At 41.8% G+C, this 23,938-nt stretch overlaps 1 protein-coding gene across 2 annotated transcripts in view; it reads right to left on the bottom strand.

The window, feature by feature from the left end:
• The window catches only part of TENT2 (terminal nucleotidyltransferase 2), a 48,018-nt gene extending 25,165 nt beyond the window's left edge, over nt 1-22,853 (bottom strand). Inside the window, exons 1-8 of one of the 2 annotated variants that reach the window (XM_020783713.3) lie at nt 22,718-22,853; nt 18,774-18,938; nt 15,944-16,060; nt 11,923-12,172; nt 10,551-10,665; nt 10,361-10,452; nt 7,482-7,548; nt 5,301-5,370 (exon numbers count right to left, since the gene is read on the bottom strand). In XM_020783713.3, coding sequence (XP_020639372.3) covers nt 5,301-5,370; nt 7,482-7,548; nt 10,361-10,452; nt 10,551-10,665; nt 11,923-12,172; nt 15,944-16,060; nt 18,774-18,901 — 839 coding nt within the window. In that variant the 5' untranslated portion in view covers nt 18,902-18,938; nt 22,718-22,853. Of the gene's footprint in view, nt 1-5,300; nt 5,371-7,481; nt 7,549-10,360; nt 10,453-10,550; nt 10,666-11,922; nt 12,173-15,943; nt 16,061-18,773; nt 18,939-22,717 lie in introns of those variants that run through there. The other variant, XM_078384529.1, reaches the window with a different exon arrangement.
• Between the last annotated feature and the right edge of the window lie 1,085 nt (nt 22,854-23,938).

Genomic DNA, 23,938 nt, shown 5'->3' with positions numbered 1-23,938 from the left:
GTTTGTGCTTGTCAAACATCGTGTTACATATTTGCTTACAGTTATTTGTTTTTTACATCTCAGTATCTTCCCAATTATCCCCCAGATTCCAAACATCTTTCAAACATTCAAACCATTCATATACATATTTTGATATATAGCATGGCTATTATCATAACACTACTTTCCTAATATACAATATTCTCAGGTCTTCTAATAACATTCTTATTAAAGGTAATTCCAGGTCCATACTCCAGCTTTATATCTAGTTTAGTTTACCTAAAATGAAAGACCACCATATTGCATCTTTATCCTGATTAGGGCTCCCTTATTTCAATTTAATTCTACTTTTTACTATAAAGAATACAGTATACCCTTTTACGATTCTCAGTGTTAAATATATACATGTTTTCCAGCATTAAAGGGCCCCTTCTCATTTTTTCCCTTTCATCTTTCTAAGTAATTCCCTCTCTCATTTCCCTATTTTCATTTTGTGTTCTTGTATCTCTAAGCATTATGCCATCTTTCATGCCCTCTAAAACTATTTTGTGCATCTGGTTTATGTCCACTAGCTCTTTAAGCACTTGGTCTATCTTCGATGAGTTTTCCAGGCTTTTTTTGGTTAATTTTACTGTTTTTGTCCCCTTGTCTTCCCTTAGTATTCTCCTCTGGTCCAAAGTTGAGGTTTCTTTTAGGTTAATTTCCTCCGGCTCCTCTTTGGATTGGTCTACATCATCTGGCACATTTCCTTCTTCGTTATTCCCAACTGCTTGTTGGCTATAATTTTCCCGATGTTGATTGGATAATTTTGCCTCTTGATAGTGGGATGTCACTATCTCTAGTACTGTCTGAAGAGCAGATTTTGTTTCCTCCCAAAATTGTCCTTGTGCCATTCTGTTCCAGATACCCACCAGCTTAAGCCAAGGTTCAAGGTCCCCAAGTCTCACAGTCCAATTCAATGTAGAATGCAGTAGTTGTATCCGCGGCCAGATGGCCTAATTTCCACGGGTTTATGCCAGCTAGTCAGTTTGGCTAAGTAGGCCTGGACCAAAATTCAGAAGCGCCAAGCCTTACAGTTCAATTCTGTGTTTGTAGCCATGTCCTGGTAGCCTAATTTCCACATTGCTGCATCGACAAAAACTAAAATTCCAAGTCTCTGGAGATAGTTCCAAAAGGTTTACTTTGGGCCAAGGTGCAGTTTAAAGAAAAAACCACTTTAGGGTTAATTTTATCCAGCCGAGCATAAAAAACTCAAAGGGAGATGAACAGGAATGTTCAAGGTCAGTGTTTCTAGGCATTACGCCAAAAGAGTTCAGGTAGACAACTGTACTTCACATTTGATAACATTTATATTACAGAAGTAATAAAGGCCCATGTTCTACTCTCTGCACTTAGGGAGCAGGCCAGGTAGGTGGGGCTCATCAGCCTTGGAAGGCAGGCCATCTAGAAGGAAAACTCCAATTTCAAACCTCCACTGCCTTGTGGCTATATCCACCAATGGAAAAGGCTTCAGGAGTTAACCTTGAGGCAAAATCCGGAGCCAGAGTCCCGGAGGCAATTCGTGTCATTCTGACAACTTCTGCGACATCTCTGGAACCAGTTGTATTGGCTCTTGCCTTTCCATTGGACTATTTCAGCAATGTGGAGGGGGGGGATTTGCTGCTTGGGTAACAGCTTATCCTCCATATTATTTACAGAGGCTTCTGAAGAGGACACTCCAGCTTCGCACACAGTGTTGAAACAACATGGGAAGTAGCAGTTACTGGTTATAAGTCTTTGCTCGACTGGCATAAAGCATGACACCAGGGGCTACTTCTGACGGTGGGAGAGGTCACTGCACCTCACTAGGTAGCAACCCCCCACCTTAAGCTGGGCATTCCCCAGCCAGTAAGATGCTGCCTCGCCACGGTCTGTTAACCTCACGGGGTGCATGGGGTTTAGGGTGAAAGCCGACAAGCAGATCGATAATCCTGCACCATGCAACAATCATAACAAAACTTCTGCCCTAAAGTTGGGCACCCAGAATGTTCGGACAATGACCCCTGGCTTTTCTGACGGTCTGCAGGAAACAGATGACATGCGCAAGACAGTTGTCATCGACATGGAACTGAGTAGACTGCAGATGGACATTGTTGCCCTGCAAGAGATGAGATTGCCAGACATGGGATCCATCGAAGAAACAAACCTTCTCATTCTTCTGGCAGGGAAAACCATCGAATGAGACCAGGGAACATGGTGTTGCCTTTGCAGTCATAAATACTCTGCTGAGATCCATTGTTCCACCTACTGGGGGGAGTGAAAGAATCCTGTCTCTGCAGCTCCACTCATCAGCAGGACCAGTAACCCTCATTAGTGCATATGCTCCAACACTGTCATCCACAACAGAAGTCAAAGACAAATTCTATGACAATCTGGCAGCTACTATCAAAAAATCCCTGAAAGAGAGGCACTGTTCATTCTTCGAGACTTTAACGCTAGACTTGGTGCTGATCACAATTATTGGCCCACTTGTCTAGGCCGTTTTGGCATTGGAAAGATGAGTGAAAATGGCCAACACTTGCTGGAGTTTTGCTGTTATTATGGTCTTTGTGTCAGCAACACGTTCTTTAATATGAAGCTTCAACACAGAGTTTCCTGGAGACATCCAAGATCGAAGCATTGGAACCAGCTTGGTTTGATCCTCACTAGATGTTCTAGCCTTCCTAGTATTACGGTCACATGCAGTCAGCAGAGTGCTGATTGTGATACTGATCACTCCCTGATGTGTATTAGAGTAAAACTGTGAACAAAGCGATTGTATCACACAAAAAGGAAGGAGAGCCATGTATTGACATCAGCAAGACTCACGATCAAAGAAAAGTGGAGGAATATGCCCAAGCACTTGAGGAATCCTTTCCAGGCCCAGCTGATGCAAATGCACCTGAATGATGGGAACATTTCAAGAACAGTTTATAACTCCACCTTGTCCACATTTGGCAAGAAGACCAAAAAGATGGCAGACTGGTTCAAAGCACAGTCGGAGTTGATGCCAGCCATCGAGGAAAAGAAGAGAGTTCTAGCAGCATACTTACTAGCATGTCCTAGTAAGTGCAACTTGCAAGCTCTTCAAACTTGCTCGTAGCGAAGTCCAACAGGCTCCCAGGAGATGTTCCAACGATTATTGGCTTCAGCTCTGCTCTCAGATACAGAAAGCAGCAGACACAGATAACATCAAGGGAATGTATGATGGTATCAAGCAGACTTTAGGTCCAATACAGAAGAAATCTGCTCTCTCGAAGTCTGCTACAGGCAGGATCATCCAGGACCAAGCACAGCAGATGGAACTACTCTGAGCTATATTCCAGAGAGAGTGTAGTAACGGAAGAGGCACTAAATAACATTGAGTGCCTGCCTGTCTTGAAAGAGTTGAACAACAAACCAACTTTAGTAGAAATAAAAGTGGCCTTGGATTCCCTCGCCTCTGGCAAGACACCTGGGAAAGATAACATCCCTGCTGAAGTGCTGTAAAGAGATCATTACCACCGAGTTGTATGAAATCTTTTGTCTTTGCTGGAGGGAAGCTGAAGTACCACAGGACATGAAGGATGCAAACACTGTCACATTGTATAAGAACAAAGGAGACCGGGGGGGGGGGACTGCAATAACTACCATGGCATCTCTCTTCTCAGCGTTGTAGGGAAGCTGCTTGCCCGTGTTGTGCTGAAGAGACTAAAGGTGCTTGCAGACAGAGTCTATCCAGAATCACAGTGTGGATTTCGAGCTAATAGATCCACCAATGACATGGTATTCTCCCTCAAACAGCTGCAGGAGAAATGTAGGGAACAACAACAGCCACTCTTTGTGGCCCTCATACATCTTACAAAGGGCTTTGATTTGGTTAGCAGAGACGGTGTTTTTAAAATACTTCCCAAGATTGGACTGCTTAACATCATCAGATCCTTTCATGAGGAAATGAAGGGCACTGTAGTTTTTGATGGCTCAGTATTAGATCCCTTTGACATCCAAAGTGGAGTGAAACAGGGCTGTGTCCTCGTGCCGACCCTGTTCAGGATCTTTTTTGCTGTCATGCTGAAGCACGCCTTTGGAACTGCAACAGAAGGTGTCTAGATCAGATGGAAAGCTCTTTAATCTCTAGATTGAGAGCGAGGACCAAAGTCCAACTGAAATGCATGCGGGACTTCCTGTTCGCCAATGATGCAGCTATTGTTGCCCACTCTGCTGAAGACCTCCAACAACTCATGAATCGTTTTAGCAAGGCCTGCCAAGACTTTGGACTAACAATCAGCCTGAAGAAAACACAAGTCATGGGCCAGGGCATGGACTCACCTCCCTCTACAGTATTACCATCTCCACACAAGAATTGCCAGTTGTTCATGACTTTGTGTACCTTGGCTCAACAATCTCTGACACCCTCTCCCTAGATGTAGAGCTGGATAAACTCATTAGCAGAGCAGCTACCATGTTCTCTAGCCTCACAAAGAGAGTATGGCTTAATAAGAGGTTGATGGCATATACCAAGATCCAAGTCTATAGAGCATGTGTCCTGAGCACACTCCTGTACTGCAGTGAGTCCTGGACCCTTTGTGCACAGCAGGAGAGGAAGCTGAACACGTTCCATATGCATTGTCTCCGACGCATTTTTGGTATCACCTGGCAAGACAAAGTTCCCAATAGAGTAGTCCTAGAATGAGTTGAATTTCTGGCATGTATACATTACTGAAACAGCAACGTCTACGTTGGCTTGGGCATGTCGTGAGAATGGCTGATGGTCGGATTCCAAAAGATCTCCTATATGGAGAATTAGTGCAGGGAAATTGCCCCAGAGAGACCACAGCTGTGATACAAGGATATCTGCAAGCGGGATCTGAAAGCCTTAGGAATGGACCTCAACAGATGGGAAACCTTGACATCTGAGCGTTCAGCCTGGAGGCAGGTGGTGCAGCATGGCCTCTCCCATTTTGAAGAGACACTTGTTCAGCAGGCCGAGGCAAAGAGGCAGTCCCGAAACCAGGAAAATCAGGGAGCTGGACAGGGGACATATTGTATTTGTCTTCAATATGGAAGGGACTGTCACTCTCGAATTGGCCTTCTCAGCCACACTAGATGTTGTTCCAAGTCCTCCATACAGAGCACATTACTATAGTCTCTCGAGACTGAAGGATACCCAATCTAATCTATTACAGAAGTACTGAATAGAAGAAAGTTCAACAGCAACCATAGTAGGATGATACATGCCCTCACAAGAGTGAAAGGACTCTTAGCAGATTTTCATATTACACACTTTTAATTCCTTCTCTTGAACCTCAGTAGTAAATACTTGCCTGACTTTATCCCTGAACTTCACTATTGGCACTTTTGCTCGGATCAGCTGAGGTCTCTCAATGTAGTTTGCTGAAAGTGAGAAAAGAGAAAATACACTGACATCTTACTAATCTGTAGTAGGAAACATGTAAAAAGACATAAGACATTTCTTACACATACTCACACTGGTCAGATTTAAGGAGGACAATGATAGCCTTGCCTTTATGATATAGCAAATGTTAAGTCATACTGCACCAAACATGAGTACATTTTTTTAAAAAACTAATTTCCATTCAGTTCATGGATAAAATTTTCTTTTGTCCATAATCAGATCCCATTAATTTCCCACATTAATGCAACCTGAATGCTTGAGTCACTTACTCTGTACTCATAGATACGGTTAAGCCTGCTGTGTAGATTATAGATACCACTCACTTATGCAAAACATATTAGCTTATAACTTTCACATTTTTCAAGACATCCCTTATCATAGCCTTCACCTAAGGGCTGTCTAATGCTAGATGTATTATTCCAAAGCAATTGATTAATATGAAGGCCCATAGGGTTTTAAAAGCAGCTGAGTGGAGCTGCTTTCAGAACTATATATCCCTAGTAGTATTAATACAGACAGGCAAGGTATAAGCATCAGTGGTACATAAATTAGTCAAGGCGGTATTATAATATACAGATTACTACAAGATAGCATGTAGCACTCTACTCTTCCTTTTTCTAGGATAACTCTTTTTACCAAATATTGTGCATGCAATATTTAATAAATATTTCATGATGCCACAACCTTCACATACCCATTTGGTGGGGATTCAAGCCTGCAGCCACTCCCAAGCTATGGAATTCTTTGCCAACCCCACAGCCTTTCCACTGACAGACAAAGACCATTTTACTTAGGCAGGCCTTCATCAATTAATAACATGAAACCACTGTATTTTGGCCGATGTGGTAGTCCTTTATCTTTTTTAAGTAACATAGTATTAATATTTTAATCGAGTGATTTTAAAATTTTAATTTCAATTGTCTTGTACTAATAAAATGAGTTTAATTCTGTTTTAATACACTGTTTTAATTCTAATGCTTTAGGAAGTATAAGTCACCTTAGGGCCCAGTTTTAAGAGAAAGATGGCATATTAAACAAACCACCACAGTTTGTTTTATCTTTAAAATGGCTCCTTTTGATAGTTCCAAATCTGTGGCTAAGTCATACTTTAAAGGAAAAGGAAAATTGTATACAGTCGTGCCCCGCTGGACGATTACCCCACTCTACGACAAATCCGCTTGATGATTAGGTTTTTGCGATCACTTCTGCGATTGCAAAATGTTTCAATGGGAAAAAAACGCTTTACGATGACCGGTTCCATGCTTCGGGAACCGATTTTTCGCTTTATGTCGATCAGCAGACAGCTGATCATCGGGTTTCAAAATGGCCGCTGGCTGAAGAAAATGCCCCCCGCTCTTTTTAGGACTTAATTTTCGCTTAACAGGCATCGGAAAATGGCCGCCCTTTGGAGGATCTTCGCTGGACGAGCAGGTATTCAGCCCGTTGGAACGCATTAAAAGGTTTTCAATACGTTTCAATGGGTTTTTTTCGTTTCGTTTGACGTTTTCACTCTACAGCGATTTTGCTGGAACAAATTAACATCGTCAAGCGAGGCACCACTGCACAAGACTTCAGAGCAAGGAAGCAGAAAAGCATTGTAATGCACTGGGGTACAAACATTGAAGAATCTTTTCACTAACAGCCAATATTCTAGCATAACAGCTCTGCATTGATAGCCTAAGACAGAAGACCTGGATTTTATCTGCAAACATCTTGCATATTAATGTACAAGAAAGCTCATTTCCACGACAATGACCCATTGTTTACTTGCTGTTTACTTGGTGCGATGGATGGGATTATATTCTACCTCCTTGCAAATACACCCAAGAGGATTTACAAAGATATGTTCACAGGAAAGTATTCAGTAAAAGCCCTCTAAGACATTAAAAAGCATACAATCAACAGAGACCAAGCACAGTTTAAACTTACACAGAGCTCCATGTGATTGTCTACACATAGAGACATAGACAAAAATTCTTCTTAATTATGTTAAATTATTGTATTTACAATAATATTTTTAATCTGTTAATGAACCCTATAAAAAGACTGTACCAAACTGCTCTGCTTATAAAAGAAGTCTAAAACTTACAAAGTTTCCTACAAAAATGTCTCTGGAGTAAGCTGAGTATGTATCTTGCTTCAGTCTTCTGATTCATCTGAAATAAATTACAGCTGTTAACATTTTGATTTGAATATAATGCACATTAATTTCTTATTTCCATTCCAAACATTTAATAAAATAAATACATAGACTGAATCCTCTTGTGAAACCCCACGGTTGTCAATGCTGATGATACCATCAACTGCAGATGTGAATCTTTAATATAAAAATTCCTATCCACCTACTCCCTAAGGACCTGTTTCAACCTGGGAAGCCTTCAGGAGCCACAGAATGGGGGAATTATTTAAAAATCAATGCTAGTGATTCCAATCCTGGCAGAGGAGTTAGAGGTAAAATTCTGGATATCTTCACCAGATTCTCTCCTCTAGGAAAAAATGGTTTACTGCTATCCCTAGAAGCCTCCAGGAGCTATGACTCACCATTTAAGTAAGTTGATGAGCAATAACATTCAACAAAAATGTAGTATTTTCAAATTGGAAGTGGACTCCAGACACTTCTGTTCTCAATTCTTTTCACTGCTGCAGCCCTCAAATCCACCAAAGTTTCCCAATCTATGCTAGCAAAAGGGTCTAGAAAACACCACTGGCTGTACCTTGTCCTGTCACTGTTCCTCACCATACAATAGGGACTGAATCTTTGCAAAAGGAATCTTTTTGTATTTAATAAGGTTCCCATGCAAATCAAAACTCCGAGTGCTTTATTGTTCTAGAGCAGTGGTTCCTAATCTTGGTTTAACCAGTTATTCTTGGACTGCAATTCCACTAACCCCAGCCAGGACAGCTAGTGGTGAAGGCTTCTGGGAGTTCTAGTCCAAGAGCACCTGGGTTACCCCAAGGCTGGGGACCACTGTTCAAGAGTACACTGTGATACTGCTTGCATAGAAAAAGCTTCACACTATAGACATTCAGCTGCTAACATGTGTGAGACTGAAGAAACAGGGAAATGACAAAGGGAACAAGTCACATCAGTTTGTTCCCTCTCTTCCTGCCATGGAATGGTAATGATATGGGGGTGGGGGATATGGAGAGTGAGAGGATGAATGAACAGAACTGAAACTTTCTTTACATCTCTATTTACAATAACCCAGATATTTCATACTATACAATAAATATGCTTCTGCATGCCAATTTTGAAAAAAAAACCAAAGAAACTTATTTAAATGGTGTCAGTGTACTTCTGTCATTCATGTTCATGATGCTGTTACTATGCCCCACAATTTCAGAGGGTATACAGTGGGGTCTTGACTTGAGAACTTAATCCGTATTGGAAGGCGGTTCTCAAGTCAAAAAGTTCTCAGCTCAAATCTGCATTTCCCATAGGAATGCATTGAGAACCATTTGATCCGTATCTGCTCTTTTCCGTCCATAGAAACTAATGGGAAGCTGCTATTCCGCCTTCAACCACTAGAGGGGGATATTTTGTTTCTTTTTTTCTTAGGTCAAGAAAGGTTCAGGGAAGGCAGGGAAAAGACAGTCCAGGCAGTACAGTACCAGGCAGTCTGAAGACTGTCTCCCAATCCACTCTCTAAACGCTGGGAGGAGTGAGGAAGCAGACAGGCACCCTTTTCACTGGCCAACAGTTAACTGAAAGTTCAAATTTTGCACTTTCCCTGCCTCCCATGTGTTTTTTTCAGTTTTTTTCAGTTCGTAACTCAAATCTAAGTACATAAGTCAAGTCAATATTTTCCTATGAGAGCGGTTCGTAAGTCAAAATGTTCATAACTTGGGCCGTTCTTAAGTCAAGACCCCACTGTACCAGCCAAAGTAACAGAATGAAACTGAAACCTCAGCAGTTACACTGCAGCTTCTAGAATACAAATGGAAACACCTTATCTATGAGCTATATTTCCATAATTAGTATTGCTACCACATTCCTTTGTTACCAGCTTTTGCAAGTGATATGAATGCAATACAGGAAACCACAATTTTAATTCAAATGGTAGTGGCCAGAAATGTGATAACTTTACTTTACTTGAATTATCCAGTGGAAGTGACTTCTCCATTCTTATGAAAAGACAACATTTTAAAAGATGCACATTCATCACTGACTGCCCTGCTGTTGTTAAAGAGGACCATAGGGTGCAGATGTGTCTTTCCTTGTCTAAAAACATTATTGATTTTATTTATTTATTTATTTATTTATTTATTTATTTATTGGATTTTTACCCCGCCCCTCTAGACCATGTCTACTTGATGTTATGAGTTGTACAGATCTCCACAGTGTCACATTCTTGTCTTCTTCAAAAACAGGTATACTTCCATCCCACACAAAAGAGAGTATATGGACTGCATGTGTATTGGTTTTATGTACCTGACTGATCACTATGCAGAACAGACGATTAAGTAATTGTATTCATCATGCAGGACACATGATCATGCATGGATAGAAAACACAAAAAAGACCCAGATCTAAGTATCTCTTGTGAAAGTAACTTTAGAAATTCATGACACATTCCTTTTAAATAGAATATCTGCTCTCTCTTCCCAGCAAAACATTGCCAAGATTACAGGAAGGGACCACAATTATATTCTAAAATGCATTCAAAATCTAAAATTTATTCAAGCAACCTATGTAAGCTTATTTAAGGTATCTCGGAAGAAACACAGAAACTGAAAACTATGTGTGTTCTGTGTTGTCGAGTTGTAAATGATTTATAGCAGCCCAAATACAGTTTTCAAGGTGAGAGCTTTTTAAGGAATGTTTTTACCAGTTCTACTCTCCCAGTGAGTTTCCATGATTGAGCAGGGATTTGAACCCTGCTCGTCAGAGTCCTAGTCCATCACTCTATACACTACATCACACTTTATATATCATATTGAGCATGGGGTTTCCCTCTCTGTACTTACTGGCTCCTGTTTGACCACCAGGCACAAATCACCGTCACTACTGCGAGTACCAAATCCATTTAGTGAGGATCCAACCAAAACTAGTCTACTATCTGCAAGGCATGAACCACAGAACAGATTAAGCCCATTTTTTTAAGAAGTCTCTTACTAAAAGTGTTCAGTATTTCACTAGTTAAAAACTGCAACGTACTTGGAAATATCTGCTGAATGTCCCTTTGGAGTTGTGTTCGGCAGAGCTCTTTTTTGTTCAAGTCACTGATTTGTTGCTGACATGCTTGAAATAACTCCAGTATTTGTTGACTTAGCTTTAAATACATAAAACACACTACTACGTTTAATACACAATTTCAACACAATCTTCTCTATACAAGTATCAAAACTGTTGAATTTCCGCATTTACGCAACCCTTTTAGGAAAGCTGCCTTCTGCGGAATCCCATCAGCATGAGGCACAATATAAGACAGCATTTGAACCATGAGATATTCCTTCTCTAACATCTGATTCACACCCGCTGACCATAAAAATAACTTTAAGACTTACAATTGTATTATAAAAAGAACATTGTTATCCCTTGTTAAATTACCTTAATAATGTAACTTAGTTGTAACTTCCAATACTAGTAAAATAATTACACACAAATATTTGTAAATAGCTTGTTCCAAGCTCAGCATCAGTTCCAAGCTTCCATCTGTACAGATGGAACGTAGACCCCTGCCCTTACCCCACTTGTGACTTAGCACACTTTCCTCTATGAAATATAATGGCTAGAATCCTGTTGGCAAAGCTTCAGCACACAGTTTTCATGGCACCATTTTGCCATGGCCATTTCAAGTGAAGTGAAAACTTATTAAATCCACCTTCCAAAGGTTCCAGGAATTCCTACAGATTCCTTTCATCCTGGGGAAGTCTTTAGGAGCCATCTAACAGGGAAGAGAACTCTTTAATGCCTCCAAATTACCACTGCCAATCCTGGTCCACTGCAATTTTCAGCCGGTATGAAACTGCCCCAGCAGCTTCTTTTTCCAACAGAAAATTAGGCCTGACCTCAGCCTATCCTGGGCCACAGGCTTTCTCCTGGCAGGAACAATTTAGGTGTCTGTCTGGGAGTTCCCAGATGTCTGAGAATTCTGGGCCATGGCATCCAAACAAAAATGAAAGCTTGTGCATAGTTACTGTCACCCCTCAGCATTTTGCTATTCCCACTGCAATCAGTCAAGACCTGACAGCATGACGGCGCTTTGCTGGCAGTGAAGTTACTTCAGAGATTTCACCAACTACATTCGGTTCTAGCACTATATTTTTAAAGAATATTACTCTTCTTCCACCCCTCAGAATGACAGCACTGCCCTCAGGTAGACAGTTAGCAATATAATTGGGTATCATTACTACGGAAGGCCTCCTCTTTCTGAAAGTCAGCACAGTGGATGTGGATGACATCTTTACTCCAACAGTTCAAAACACAACTCAGCCACAGTCCCAACGTTATGCTTGGAATTCACTAGTTTGCACAATAACTAGATAAAGCAGAGCAAAACCAAAATAAAGTCTTGTGCCAGTCTTACCTTATCTTTGGCCAGAGGGACTGCACTTTCTACAGGGTCAGGAAAAGAAGCTTCTCGCAAGGGTGGCACATATTGCATTAAATCAGAGATGTAATTTGCTTGAAATAATGGCGAAGGAATTGATCCAGGGCATGAATGCCTCTGATCATCTGGTAAAGGCACTGCTTGGTTAGCTGAAGATGATTCATGATGAGGTGAATGAAATCGCTGGCGCTTCACTTCATAAGGAATGTTCTGTTCTTTCAGCCTCCTAGGAACATGAGGAGGAGATCAGTTACTCCGCCTTTGCTGCTTAAAGTATGCAATAAAAACACTGACTACAACTACAAATACTATCAGTTAATCACATAACTATTCAATCAAGATAGTATGTTACCCTTTTCAAGAGGAATGCCCACCCAACCTTGATGCTGAACAAATGAAGCTTTCAACAGGGATAGGAAAAGACTACTGTATATAACTGCTTAATTTGTATCCCACTGAAAGACAATGCTAGATGAAATTGAAATACAAGTTATCCAAAACTAACATTTGACCAAACCATTCTCATGCAAAGCATATGCAGTTCTCTTTCTGAAATACTCCTTGTTCAAGAGATCACAGTGCTGCAGTGAGAAACTGTATAAAATGGGTTCCCAGTGCTGGGAAGAAAGAGGGAAGAGATAGAAAAACTTACCACAAGATCCATTCAAAATGTAGAATCTGTCTGTGCAGGTTTAGACTGTACAGACAGTAAAGTGTTTCATCTGGGCAAAACAGAACCTCTATTTCATTTGGCAGCATTTATAGATGTATGCATTTACATCAACCTGTGTTCCAAGCTCTTGCTTACCACAACCTTTACATGTTTGGCATGATTTTTATAACTCTTTTTAGAACTACAAAATAAACCAGAGACTTTCTGATGTAACATTACAATGACTCACATACTTGTGATTAGAAAAATACTGGCAAGGGTTCCCAATGGACATGCAGCAAATCGTACTACAATATTTCAGTCTTAGCTGCAGCTAACTGCATGTGGTCAAGAGATCTCCAAGCTGCAGTCCAGAGACGGATCATAATGGAAGGTAGGCCTTTAAATGGCACTAGAAGATATAGAGTCTGCTAGAAACAAAGTGAAAGGGCACCATGCACAAGGCTAAAGAAAGATTCCCAGAAAAGAGGCAATCAGTAGTTTATACTGATAATTAGTGAAACTTCAAAGAGAGAATTCTGGAGGATAAATTCACTTTGTGGCAAGTTAAAACAACCTATGAACAGATGTGTAGACATTTGATCCCTTGAATCAAGAAAGAAAGGCACATATACCACAAGGTGTTTCTAGGGATAAATGTATCCCTACTGCCATTAATATATACACAATTACAATCTTCTAGAAGGGATTATGGTCGTTAAGTCGAGGCACCACTATATAGCTTTCACCACAGCAAACAGAAAATGCTTGTCTTCAAACTGGGTGTGAGTTTGGGTAAATTATGAAAAGACTCTGTGTGAATACTTTTGTAAAGTTTAGGACTTTAAATATGTATCTTCCCAGTAACATCACACATGGCAAAAAGTCCATACGCCTAGAGTGGTCGAAATGACTAGATAGGCGGGGTATAAATAAATAAATAAATAAATAAATAAATAAATAAATAAATAAATAAATAAATAAATAAATAAATAAATAAATAAATAAATAAATAAATAAATAAATAAATAAATGAATGAATGAATGAATGAATGAATGAATGAATGAATGAATGAATGAATGAATGAATGAATAAATAAATAAATAAATAAATAAATAAATAAATAAATAAATAAAAAGGCATTCCAAATCATTTAAGTATGGCGTTGGTAGCAATCTATTCAAGGAGTTTATTTTAATAAATCCTTTGGCCTTATTTATATAATCAAGAAAGTCATCTCCATTGAAGTGAAAAAGGGCATCATCAAAAAGCATGAGCGTGGCATGCGTGTGACTCAAGTGGCCTCTGAATACAAGATGCCAAAGTCAATCATCTCCACCATATTGAAGAAGATGTCTTGAAAGAAACTGATGTGGCAAAAGAAGTCACAATCCTAACAAAGAACAGGTCACCCGTGATTGAAGAGGTGGAAAAACTTTTACTGGTGTGGATGAATGAGAAACAGCTGAAAGGGGAAGCATCAGTGAAGCCATGATTTGTGAGAAAGCCAAGAAGCTGCACAGTGATTTGATGGAAAGAAACCCCTCCAGAAGTGCACCGCAAGAAGAATTCAAGCCAGCAGGGGGTGGTTTCAAAAGTTCCAAAAGAGAAGTGGCATCTACAGCGTGATAAGACATGGGGAGGCTGCAAGTTCTGACGCTGCTGCAGAAGCCTTCAAGTTGGACTTTGCCACATTCATTAAGAAGACTACCTCCCCCAGCAAGTCTTCAACTGTGATGAGACAGGGCTGTTCTGGAAGAAGATGCCCAGCAGAACCTTCATCACTCAGGAGGAACAGAAAATGCTGGGCCACAAACCCATGAAGTACAGATTGACCCTTCTGCTGTGTGCCAATGCCACCGGTGATCTGAAGATCAAGCCTCTGCTGGTGTACCACTCCCAGACTCCTCGCCCATTACACTGAGAGAAAGTTAACAAGGCCACACTGCCTGTCGTGTGGAGGGCCAACACAAGAGCTTGGATGACAAGACAGCTGTTTCTGGACTGGTTCTATGAAGTGTTTGCACCCACTGACAAAAAATATCTTTCTGACAACCAGCTTTCTGAAAGGTGCCTTCTGCTGATGGACAATGCCCCGGCACACCCTGCCATCCTTGGTGGATGATCTTGATGAGTATGACTTCATCAGGGTCAGGTTCCTCCCCCCCCAACACAACACCTCTTCTGCAGCCCATGGACCAGCAAGTGACCAGTAATTTCAAGAAGCTCTACACAAAGGCTCTCTTCACCAGGTGTTTCACTAAGGAGACGTCCTTGACCCTGATTCTGGAAGTCACATTTCAATGTCCTCCACTGCATCAGACTCATTGACAAGGCCTGGCAAGATGTCACAACTCAGACCTTGAACTCAGCCTGGAGGAAACTGTGGCCAAAATGTGCCACAGACAATGGCACTGAGGTGACTGATGCACAGGTGGTGAGGGACATTGTATCCATGGATGAAGACATGAGTCTGGATATCAATGAGGAGGATGTAGAGGAACTGGTTGAAGACCACGAAGAGGAGTTGACCACAGAAGAACTTGCAGAATTGCAAACTGAGCAGCAGAAGGCTCTTGTGCTTTCCACTGAGGAAGAGGAAGCGCAGGTTAGCAGTGAAGAGATAAGAGCCATCTGCAAGAAATGGAACAAGTGCCAGGACTTCTTTGAGAGGCATCACCCAAACAGAACTGTGACAGGCAGAGTTTTGGACATGATGAACGACAATGTGATCAGCCATTTCAGAAAGGTTCTGCAGCACAGGACGAAGCAGGTGAAAAATGCTGCTGGATGAGTCACAGCTCCCTCCCTGCCTGCCTCCTTCCCCTCTGACTGTCTGTCTCTCTCTAGTCCTGCAGTCCTCCCCTCCCTCCCATTTCAAAAGGAAAAATGCCCTATTCTCGCAAGAACAGAGTTCAAGCGGCACATAGAGATAGCTCTGCAGGAGAATGTAAAGCAGCCCCATGCTGGAGAATATGGAGATTCCCTGCTCCCAGTTTCAATTGAACAAGGACACATTCTGGGGTGGGAGGGAACCCGTGACTCCTTAAGAGGCTGGACGCTTTTGATTTCAGTTTTATTTTTGCTAGAGCCATTCAAAAGAAAGCCATTCAAAATACAAGCTTCATGACCTCACGGGCACGGAGGTAATAAAGCAATCCAAGTCTGAGGGTATAAATCAGTGATTCCCAATCCCAATAAATTGCAAGGCTATAGTCTGGTCATGCTGACTGGTGAGACATTCTGAAATTTTTCAAGCCCTGAATATATTATTCCAACACAATATGGCTATAACTTGTCCCTAATTATAAAATTGTCCTTAAACATATATATAATGTACTTACTTTCTGCCTCTGAATGATGTAGGTGTAGCTGATGCATGCACTGGGCTGCCATTTCTATAGGCAAAGGGTGGTGGTGAAACAGTTGGGATGCTTGGAAGATTTCCACTCACCAAACCTCTAGGAAAATGAAAATGTGGTATCACTTACACAAGACTGAGGTCTTCTAAAAATGCAAACAATTACACAGTTGCTTATATGAGGGGCTGGATTGATGGGCACGAACCTCAGTTTGGAAGTTCAGCCAGTTCATATGGACAGCACCACAGATGCCATGCATTACCTTCCCCCATCTCCGCAGTCAGTGCACACTTCACTCCTTTTGTTTAGCCAGTCTCCTGCCTCCTCCTTGGCTGATCATCCACTCAGATAAGGAGGTGGGACAGGCAACGCCGTGCTCCGTCAGGGACTAGCTAAACAGCCATACAAAAGGAGCGAAGTGCACTCCAACTAGTGAGAGGCGATTAGCCAGGCAGATGGGGGAAGCTCATGCTTGCCTCTAATGATACCACACGCACATGCTGTTGTTTTTCTTGTTTAGTCATTTAGTCGTGTCCAACTCTTTGTGACCCCAAGGACCAGAGCACGCCAGGCCCTCCTGTCTTCCCCTGCCTCCCGGAGTTGGGTCAAATTCATGTTGGTAGCTTCGGTGATACTGTCCAACCATATTGTCCTCTGTTGTCCCCTTCTCCTCTTGCCCTCACACTTTCCCAATATCAGGGTCTTTTCCACGGAGTCTTCTCTTCTCGTGAGATGGCCAAAGTATTGGAGCCTCAGCTTCAGGATCTGTCCTTCATGCCATCAAATCACCTTCAAAATATGGCAGCTCTATGAAGAATTACCTGTCCTTGTAACAGGTGTTTTTTCACCTGTTTTATACAGATGAATCACATAGCTCAAATGGATTTTTAATGTCTCAACTGAGTAAGGTGGGTCTGATTTAAATCAAATTAGTTTAAGTCACAGTTTGAATTAAAAAAGCAGGTTTTTAAAATTTTGATTTTTTAAAAAGATTTAAATTGTAATTTAAATTAATTTGATTTTTTTAAAAAAAAATCCTTGATTTTTATCCACCCTGCAAACTGGGCTAAAAGCCCAATTTGGATGTGGAAATGTTATTACAGTAATTTGAGATGGCTTCTGTAATAATGCCATGACACAGAAACAGCATTGGTCGCACTGTTGGATGACCTGCTGAGGGAGGCTGTCTTTGTTGGTCCTCCTTGATACCTCAGCTGCCTTCGATACCATTGACCACGGTATTCTCCTGGGGAGGATCTCTGAGTTGGGAATCGGTGGGCTGGCACTTGCTTGGCTCTGATCCTTCTTGGACAACCGTCCCCAGAGAGTACAGCTTGGGGAGAGTGTTTTAGCCCCGTGGAGTCTCAATTGTGGGGTTCCACAGGGTTCGATTATCTCCCCAATGCTGTTTAATATCTATATGAGGCCACTGGGTGGAGTCATCAGGGAGTGTGGGGCTTCGTGCCATCAGTATGCTGATGACACTCAGCTCTACATCTCCTTTTTACTAACCTCAGTGGATGCTGTTCTGTCCCTTCAGTGCTGTATGGAGGCTGTACTGCAATGGATGCAGGAGAATGGGCTGAGGCTGAACCCGGATAAGATGGAGGTCCTGAGGGGTGGGCAGCCCCTCCATTGCTGGTTTGGGAAACTCCCTCTCTTTTGGGGGAGTGACTCTCACCGCGAAGAGTGAGGTTCGCAGCTTGGGGGGTTCATCTGAATCCGGCGCTCACCATGGAAACCCAGGTGGCGTCACTGGTCTGTTCCGCCTATTTCCATCTGTGGCAGATTGCCCAGCTGCATCCCTATCTTGATGGGGGGCGCTCATCACTTTGGTCCATGTGCTTGTAATCTTGAGATTAGACCACTGCAATGCGCTCTACATGGGGCTACCTTTGAAACTGATGCGGAAGCTTCAAATGGTGCAGAATGCGGTGGCCAGACTTCTTAGTGGGACGAGAAAACATCAACCTATTTCCCCCACTCTGGCTGGCTGTTCGTTTCCACATTGATTTCAAAGTGTTAATGATGGCGTATAAAGCCCTAAACTGTTTAGGACGTCAATATCTAGCAAAACGTCTTCTCCCACCTAGATCTACAGTGGACCCTCTACTTACGGAATTAATCCGTATTGGAACAGTGGCTGCAAGTCGAAAAGTCTGTAGGTCGAATCTCCATTGACCTACAATGCATTGAAAACCGATTAATCCCATAACTGGCAGTTTTTATTCTATTTTTGTTCCATTTTGGCTTTGTTCTGGTTTGTAAGTCGATTCTCTGGCTGCAAGTCGAATCTAAATTTTGTGGCCAGAGAAGTCTGTAACTCGAAAAGTCTGTAAGTCGAGGGTCCACTGTACTCGACTCATTATAGTCAGGAAAGACGGCTGAGGGGCCTAACACCGAGGGAGGCCTGGAAAGAAAGAAGAAACCGGGCCTTCTCGGCAGTGGCCCCTTGACTTTGGAACAGTCTCCTGTAAGAGATGTGCCTGGCTCCCTCCATGGATGCTTTCAAGAGACAACTTAAGACCCGGCTCTTTAGGCAGGCCTTCCTTCATATCACTACTTGATTTTTACTTTTTACTTTTCTATCTTGATCTCTACCTTGCCATCTTGAATGATATCATTAGTGCTGTTTAAATTGTTTTAATTATTGTTCCTATGCTATTTTTTATTGTAAGCCGCCCAGAGTATACATGGTCTAAATGGGTGGGGTATAAATTTAATAAAAAATAAATAAGGCTTTAAAAACCCTGAGGTTTATTTCGAAAGCACAAGCTTTTCATGCTTCTTTTTCAAGCTCCACCATACTTACGCTGTTCTCTGGAACTGCTGGTGAAAAAGAGCAGGAGAAATGTTTACTGGAAGATTAATGAGGAAATTGTACTGTTGGCGTTCTAGTGGATGGGGTGGACAACCCAAGATGGAAGAATTTGGGAACATGCTCTTCTGTGCTGAAAGTAAACATGTATTCTTCTACCTACAGGAAATATTTTAAAACAACAAAATTAGGCAACTAAAATAAATCCACTCAAAATGCTAACATCTGAATTAAAAGCTACTAACTTCAGTCAAATTTCTGGCAATCAATACATTATCAGAATATCCTTTTCCTGCTAATATCCAGATACATAAACATAAATTCCATGTTTCCAAAAACTTTCAGAAGATCAAAGCAGACTTGGCTATTTCAACCACTCAGAATCTATTCAGATGCCATTAATGCTACTGCATCATGGAATACTTATGATTCACTAACACCACTGACAACACCATTACACAAACTAAGAATAGTAATTCTGAAAGTAAACATATCACCACTTTAACATGATATTATTTACTGTCTGCTATAATAGCACAATTTGAAGAAAGAGTAGCATAATTTGAAGAAAGAATTAGATACATGTAGAATAAAGCGAAGTAATTCTGTTTTCAAAATTAAACTTTTAAGGCAAGAATTCACAATGTTTTTTGTTTCAAGGGCTGCACCAAATATTGGTTGAGTGGGCAGAGGCTACAGACACAAAGACTCCTCCCTCAGAAGGCAGGGATGGGAAAGTTCTAACTTTCTCTCTATCTAATGAATTTGGGAAATTGGACAGAGGTGGAAGGCAAAGTCTCAAAAAGAAATTCATTGCAGAATAGGTTGGAGGGACCCTGGCCTCTTCACCGTCCAAGAAATCCACATACATGCTAGTGCTTCAACATGACTATTTCAGCTATAATAATTCACTGGTTTAGGTATCCAGCTGCTGAGCCAGAGGTTGCGAGTTCAATTCTCACTGTGCCTCCTGCGAGTAGAGCCAACCTGTGTAGCCTAGGGCAAACTGCACATTCCAAGGGCATCCTCAAGAAGAAAGGAATGGCAAACCACTTCTGAGTATTGTCTATCTGGAAAACCCTGAAAAAGGTTGCCACAAGTCAGAATTGACTTGCCAGCTCATGACTATTATAACTGTGAAGTTGAGGAAGGGAAGGTGGTTGCTTTACCTACCTACCTCATATAGCAACAAATAGTTGGAATGTATATTGCCTATGAAATCCCATGCCTTCTATTCTATAGAATCTAGTGGGATTTGAGAATTTGGTAAAAAAAATGTACAACCAAGGTCCATTTTTAGACCACAATTATTGTATATTATTTGCATTCTATCTCCAACTGATGTGAAGACTCTTCCCAGTACACAATTGTTTTGCAGCTGTTTAACATGAACAAAATCTTTCCTTGTAGTGCAAAGAATATAAAAGTAATCACTCTTGATCTGCCCCAGAGCATACTCCATGCAGCCTCCTGGTTCCTACCAAACACAGGCAAATACTCACAGAAACCCTGCAGCACGAAATAAAGACAACAATCACCTTTTCTATTTGTTCCTCTGAAAATACAACCTCCATTTAGTCATTATGCATAATGAATTTGTCTAACCAGAGTCATCTAAACAAGCAAACATCATCATCTAATGGCAGTGAATTCCATAAACTGATATGAAATAGCACTCTTCCCTGAATCTACTGCTTTTCAGTGTCACTGGGTGAGAATAACTTCCAGAAATGTGGGGAAGGGTGATATCTGCCAATTTGTTCCACAGCAGGCACCGTTTTATAAAGCAAGGCAATCTGGCATTCTCCATATAATTTGCACTATGACCTCCATCATCTCACCGATTAGATAGCTGGAGCTAATGAAAACTGTAGTAAAAAGAAGATTGTTTACATCTCCTCTACATGTCTTTATTTTTCGTAATCTGAACAGTTCAAAACATGGAACTGTTCAGGGGTAACAGCACAGCAAATGCAGCCACTGTGGACTTACTTTAAGACACCTCAATACTGGCGTCCTAACAGAGGATTGCCCTTATTACATCTTTATTTATTAAATAATCTGGTTTTGTGTCAAGAGGGACGAGGTGGTTTGTTTCCTGCAAGCTGTCATTTTGCAGAAAGGATCAGCAAGATACCATAATCTATGAAACAAACTAACAGAATCACGCCTTGTTCTGCACAACCTCTCTTTGCTTCAAGAAGGCAGCACCTTTACTTCCTCATTAGGATTTTGCCAGAGACCATAATCAAGGGATTTACAAGAGGGAGGAAGCCACCTCTGCTCTCCTCCTCATCCTCTGTGGGACGAAGTACAAGTGAAGTTACTCTCATATGTTGTGACTGCTTCAGATGTGTCTCAGTGCTGCTACTTACAAAAAGTGCAATAAGGAGAAAGAGAAAACAGAAAAGGAGAAGTTTTTCTTGCAGAAAGTGCCTGCCATGCCTCTATATAAAAGAAATGAAACCCTTTCCTGAGATTCACTCCTTCCTCATTCATCTTTTTTTCTTGAAGCAGTGCTGACATGTGTATTACTTTGTCCCAAGTCCCAGATGACAGGACAGAGATTTCCCCTTGTGCTGCCCAGTCTCTGCTGATTAAAAACACTGGCCCTTCCCAACCATATTTTTTTAAAAAGTGACATCTTGATGCTATTCTCCTGGAAAGCAATGTGAAATGAAGGGAAAGACTAGTTCAATTTTCTTCCAGAAGAAAGAAAATGTAGTTGCTTTTCTCTCCCAATAATATTGTGCTGGCTCTTGTTCTGTAAGACAAGCTTGTACAGCAGACTCTTCTGTGAAGCAGTAACAGATAATTTTAAAGCAACCTTGATTTTTCACAGCAGCACAACACTAACCAATAGAAACAGCAGCTCTCATCACAATCAATCAGGTGATTTAGTTTATTTTATACTGTACTTTTCTCTGATAGATCATTTTACCCAACCCATTTTACCAGGTTTCTGATACACCCAGCCCAGTAATCATTCAATATAACCAGTTTTAGCATGTAAACATGTATATCTGATACCTTGCCTTCGGAAATTCCAATTTGTCATATCCCTGTGTGTGCTTGAGGCAAGTTCTACCTCACTGCTGCTGTAAAGCCCTTAAATACTATTTCCAAAAACATTCATAAGGCACATGGCTGCCTGAACCTAATACTGCCCCCTCTACAATTTTTTTTAAAAAGGGAAAATTAATAAAATGACGGAATGGTTTGCAATCATTAATAAAATGATGGAATGGTTTCCGTTAACAGCAAGAGGCAAACTGATTTTCACAATGTCACACCTATCAATTGATTTCATAAGTACAATGTCTTCCTAACACAGTTCACTCTAGGGGAGTCTAGATGATTAAAAATCCCACCAACAAAGCCTGTACAGTAATTTCTTTGTGCATATCCAGGCTAGTCTTGCACAAAGTTCTTTTGCTTTAAATGTTTAGGGAACATCTACTCTCTCTGGCAAGTAACACAGATCCTAATTGAAATGGAGTAAATAAGTCGGGGGGGGGGAGAGAAGCAGTAACGTCAAGACTTCACTTGTGATCCGTCGTTACTTTTTAACACAAAAGATCTGGGACAGGAGGGGCGGCGATGGGAGCCCGACTCCCCCGGAGACCACAAACGACACAACTCCGTAAAGATGCCCATCCCTTCACGACTAGAGCCGCTCTTCTGCGCCAGAACTCTGCTCATCCAAAGGCTTCGTGGAGAGCCACGCGTCCCCACCTCAGGAGCCCGAGCCGGATACCTAATACTTCAAAACCGAGTTCCTCTTCCTTCGCCCTTCCCTCAAACGCCCACCCGAACTGGAGCCTCGCCTGTGCGGAAAGGAAGCCCCAAGAGGATCTACGACTGCCTCGAGAGAAGCCCGACACGCCTCGCCTCCTCCGCTCCGGCAGCCCGAAGCCCAAGCGCCTCTTTCAACTTACTCGGAGACGGGTGATTCGAGAAGGCGAGGAGAAACAGTTGCCCCGGCGCAGAGCGGCGCAGTTCAGCCCGCCGCAGGCCCACTGCCTCCTCTGTCGTCTTCCCCCTCCCCCCCCCGTCTCCGGAGAGAAAGAGAAAGGAGGCGGAGCCCTCCGGAAGTACACCGGAACTGCTTGAACGAGGCCATCTCTATGGCTGAGCTCTCGTTCTGTCTCGGAACCAGAGTGAGGACGACCGGAAGTGACGCCATCAGAGGGCGCGCCTGAGCGTGACCGTTCCCCTCGTCTATCTCTTTTTCACTAACGTCAACGCTCATAATCTCAGGTGGCGCGTGCGCCCTGAGCAGCGCGTGCGTTTGGGCTTTAATATTGTCCCGTTGAGCGTAAGGATCAGCTTTCACAGTTGGTCACCCGTTGAGGAACTACAAGAATGTGATAAAATTGAAGTTACAGGAGAGTGAAGATTTTAAATTTAAACCTGGGCCGGCCTGTGGTCTGAGCAGAGGGAACACTTCACCTCAAAATAGCTACCTTGAAGGCGTTGAAGTGAAAATAAAAATATGTCTTGTAGGCGATGCATATTTGAGAAATAACGAGTGATTAACAAATTTATGATGAAACAAGCTTTCATAGGTTATAGTCCATTAGGTGTGGGAAGTAATGTCAACAATTTGAAAGAAGTATATAGTATGCCCAGCTGTGGGAGGGGAGCACAGATTATTTTTATAAAAGCTGTATTGTAAATGGCGGGTGTTGAAGAATTAATTTTGGCTGCCAATGCTTTGCTTCTCATTTCTGTTTGATCTCTCTAACATGGTATTTCAGATCATGTTTACTGTGTATATGCTGAAATCCTAGATAACTTTTTTTTTGCATTTGATGAAGCAGCTGGTTGTCTAGAAAAGCTCATGCTATAATAAATGTATTTGCAGTGCAACAGGCACCATCTGAATCCAATTGTTATCCCCAACAAGAATGAACTGCCTTTCTCCCTTTGCCTTTCAATTAGAGATGAGGGTATTTGTATATGATAACGAATATTCCCGCACAGGTGGTGTTAACTCACTGATCTGATGCAGACAATGTGATTCTATGAATGGCTCAGCAGTGTGCGATCCGCTCACCACTCTTCAACCTTGCAGCGAGGCTTGTCCTGCCAGGAGTGGCAAGCAGATCACAAGCTGCAGAACCATTCATAGAATCATGCCGTGGCGACCACCCTGC

The sequence above is a fragment of the Pogona vitticeps genome, chromosome 2 (assembly GCF_051106095.1).
Source record: "Pogona vitticeps strain Pit_001003342236 chromosome 2, PviZW2.1, whole genome shotgun sequence".
NCBI lineage: Eukaryota > Metazoa > Chordata > Lepidosauria > Squamata > Agamidae > Pogona > Pogona vitticeps.
The sequence above is the reverse complement of the archived record's forward strand: the minus strand, read 5'-3'. Positions and strand labels throughout refer to the sequence as shown.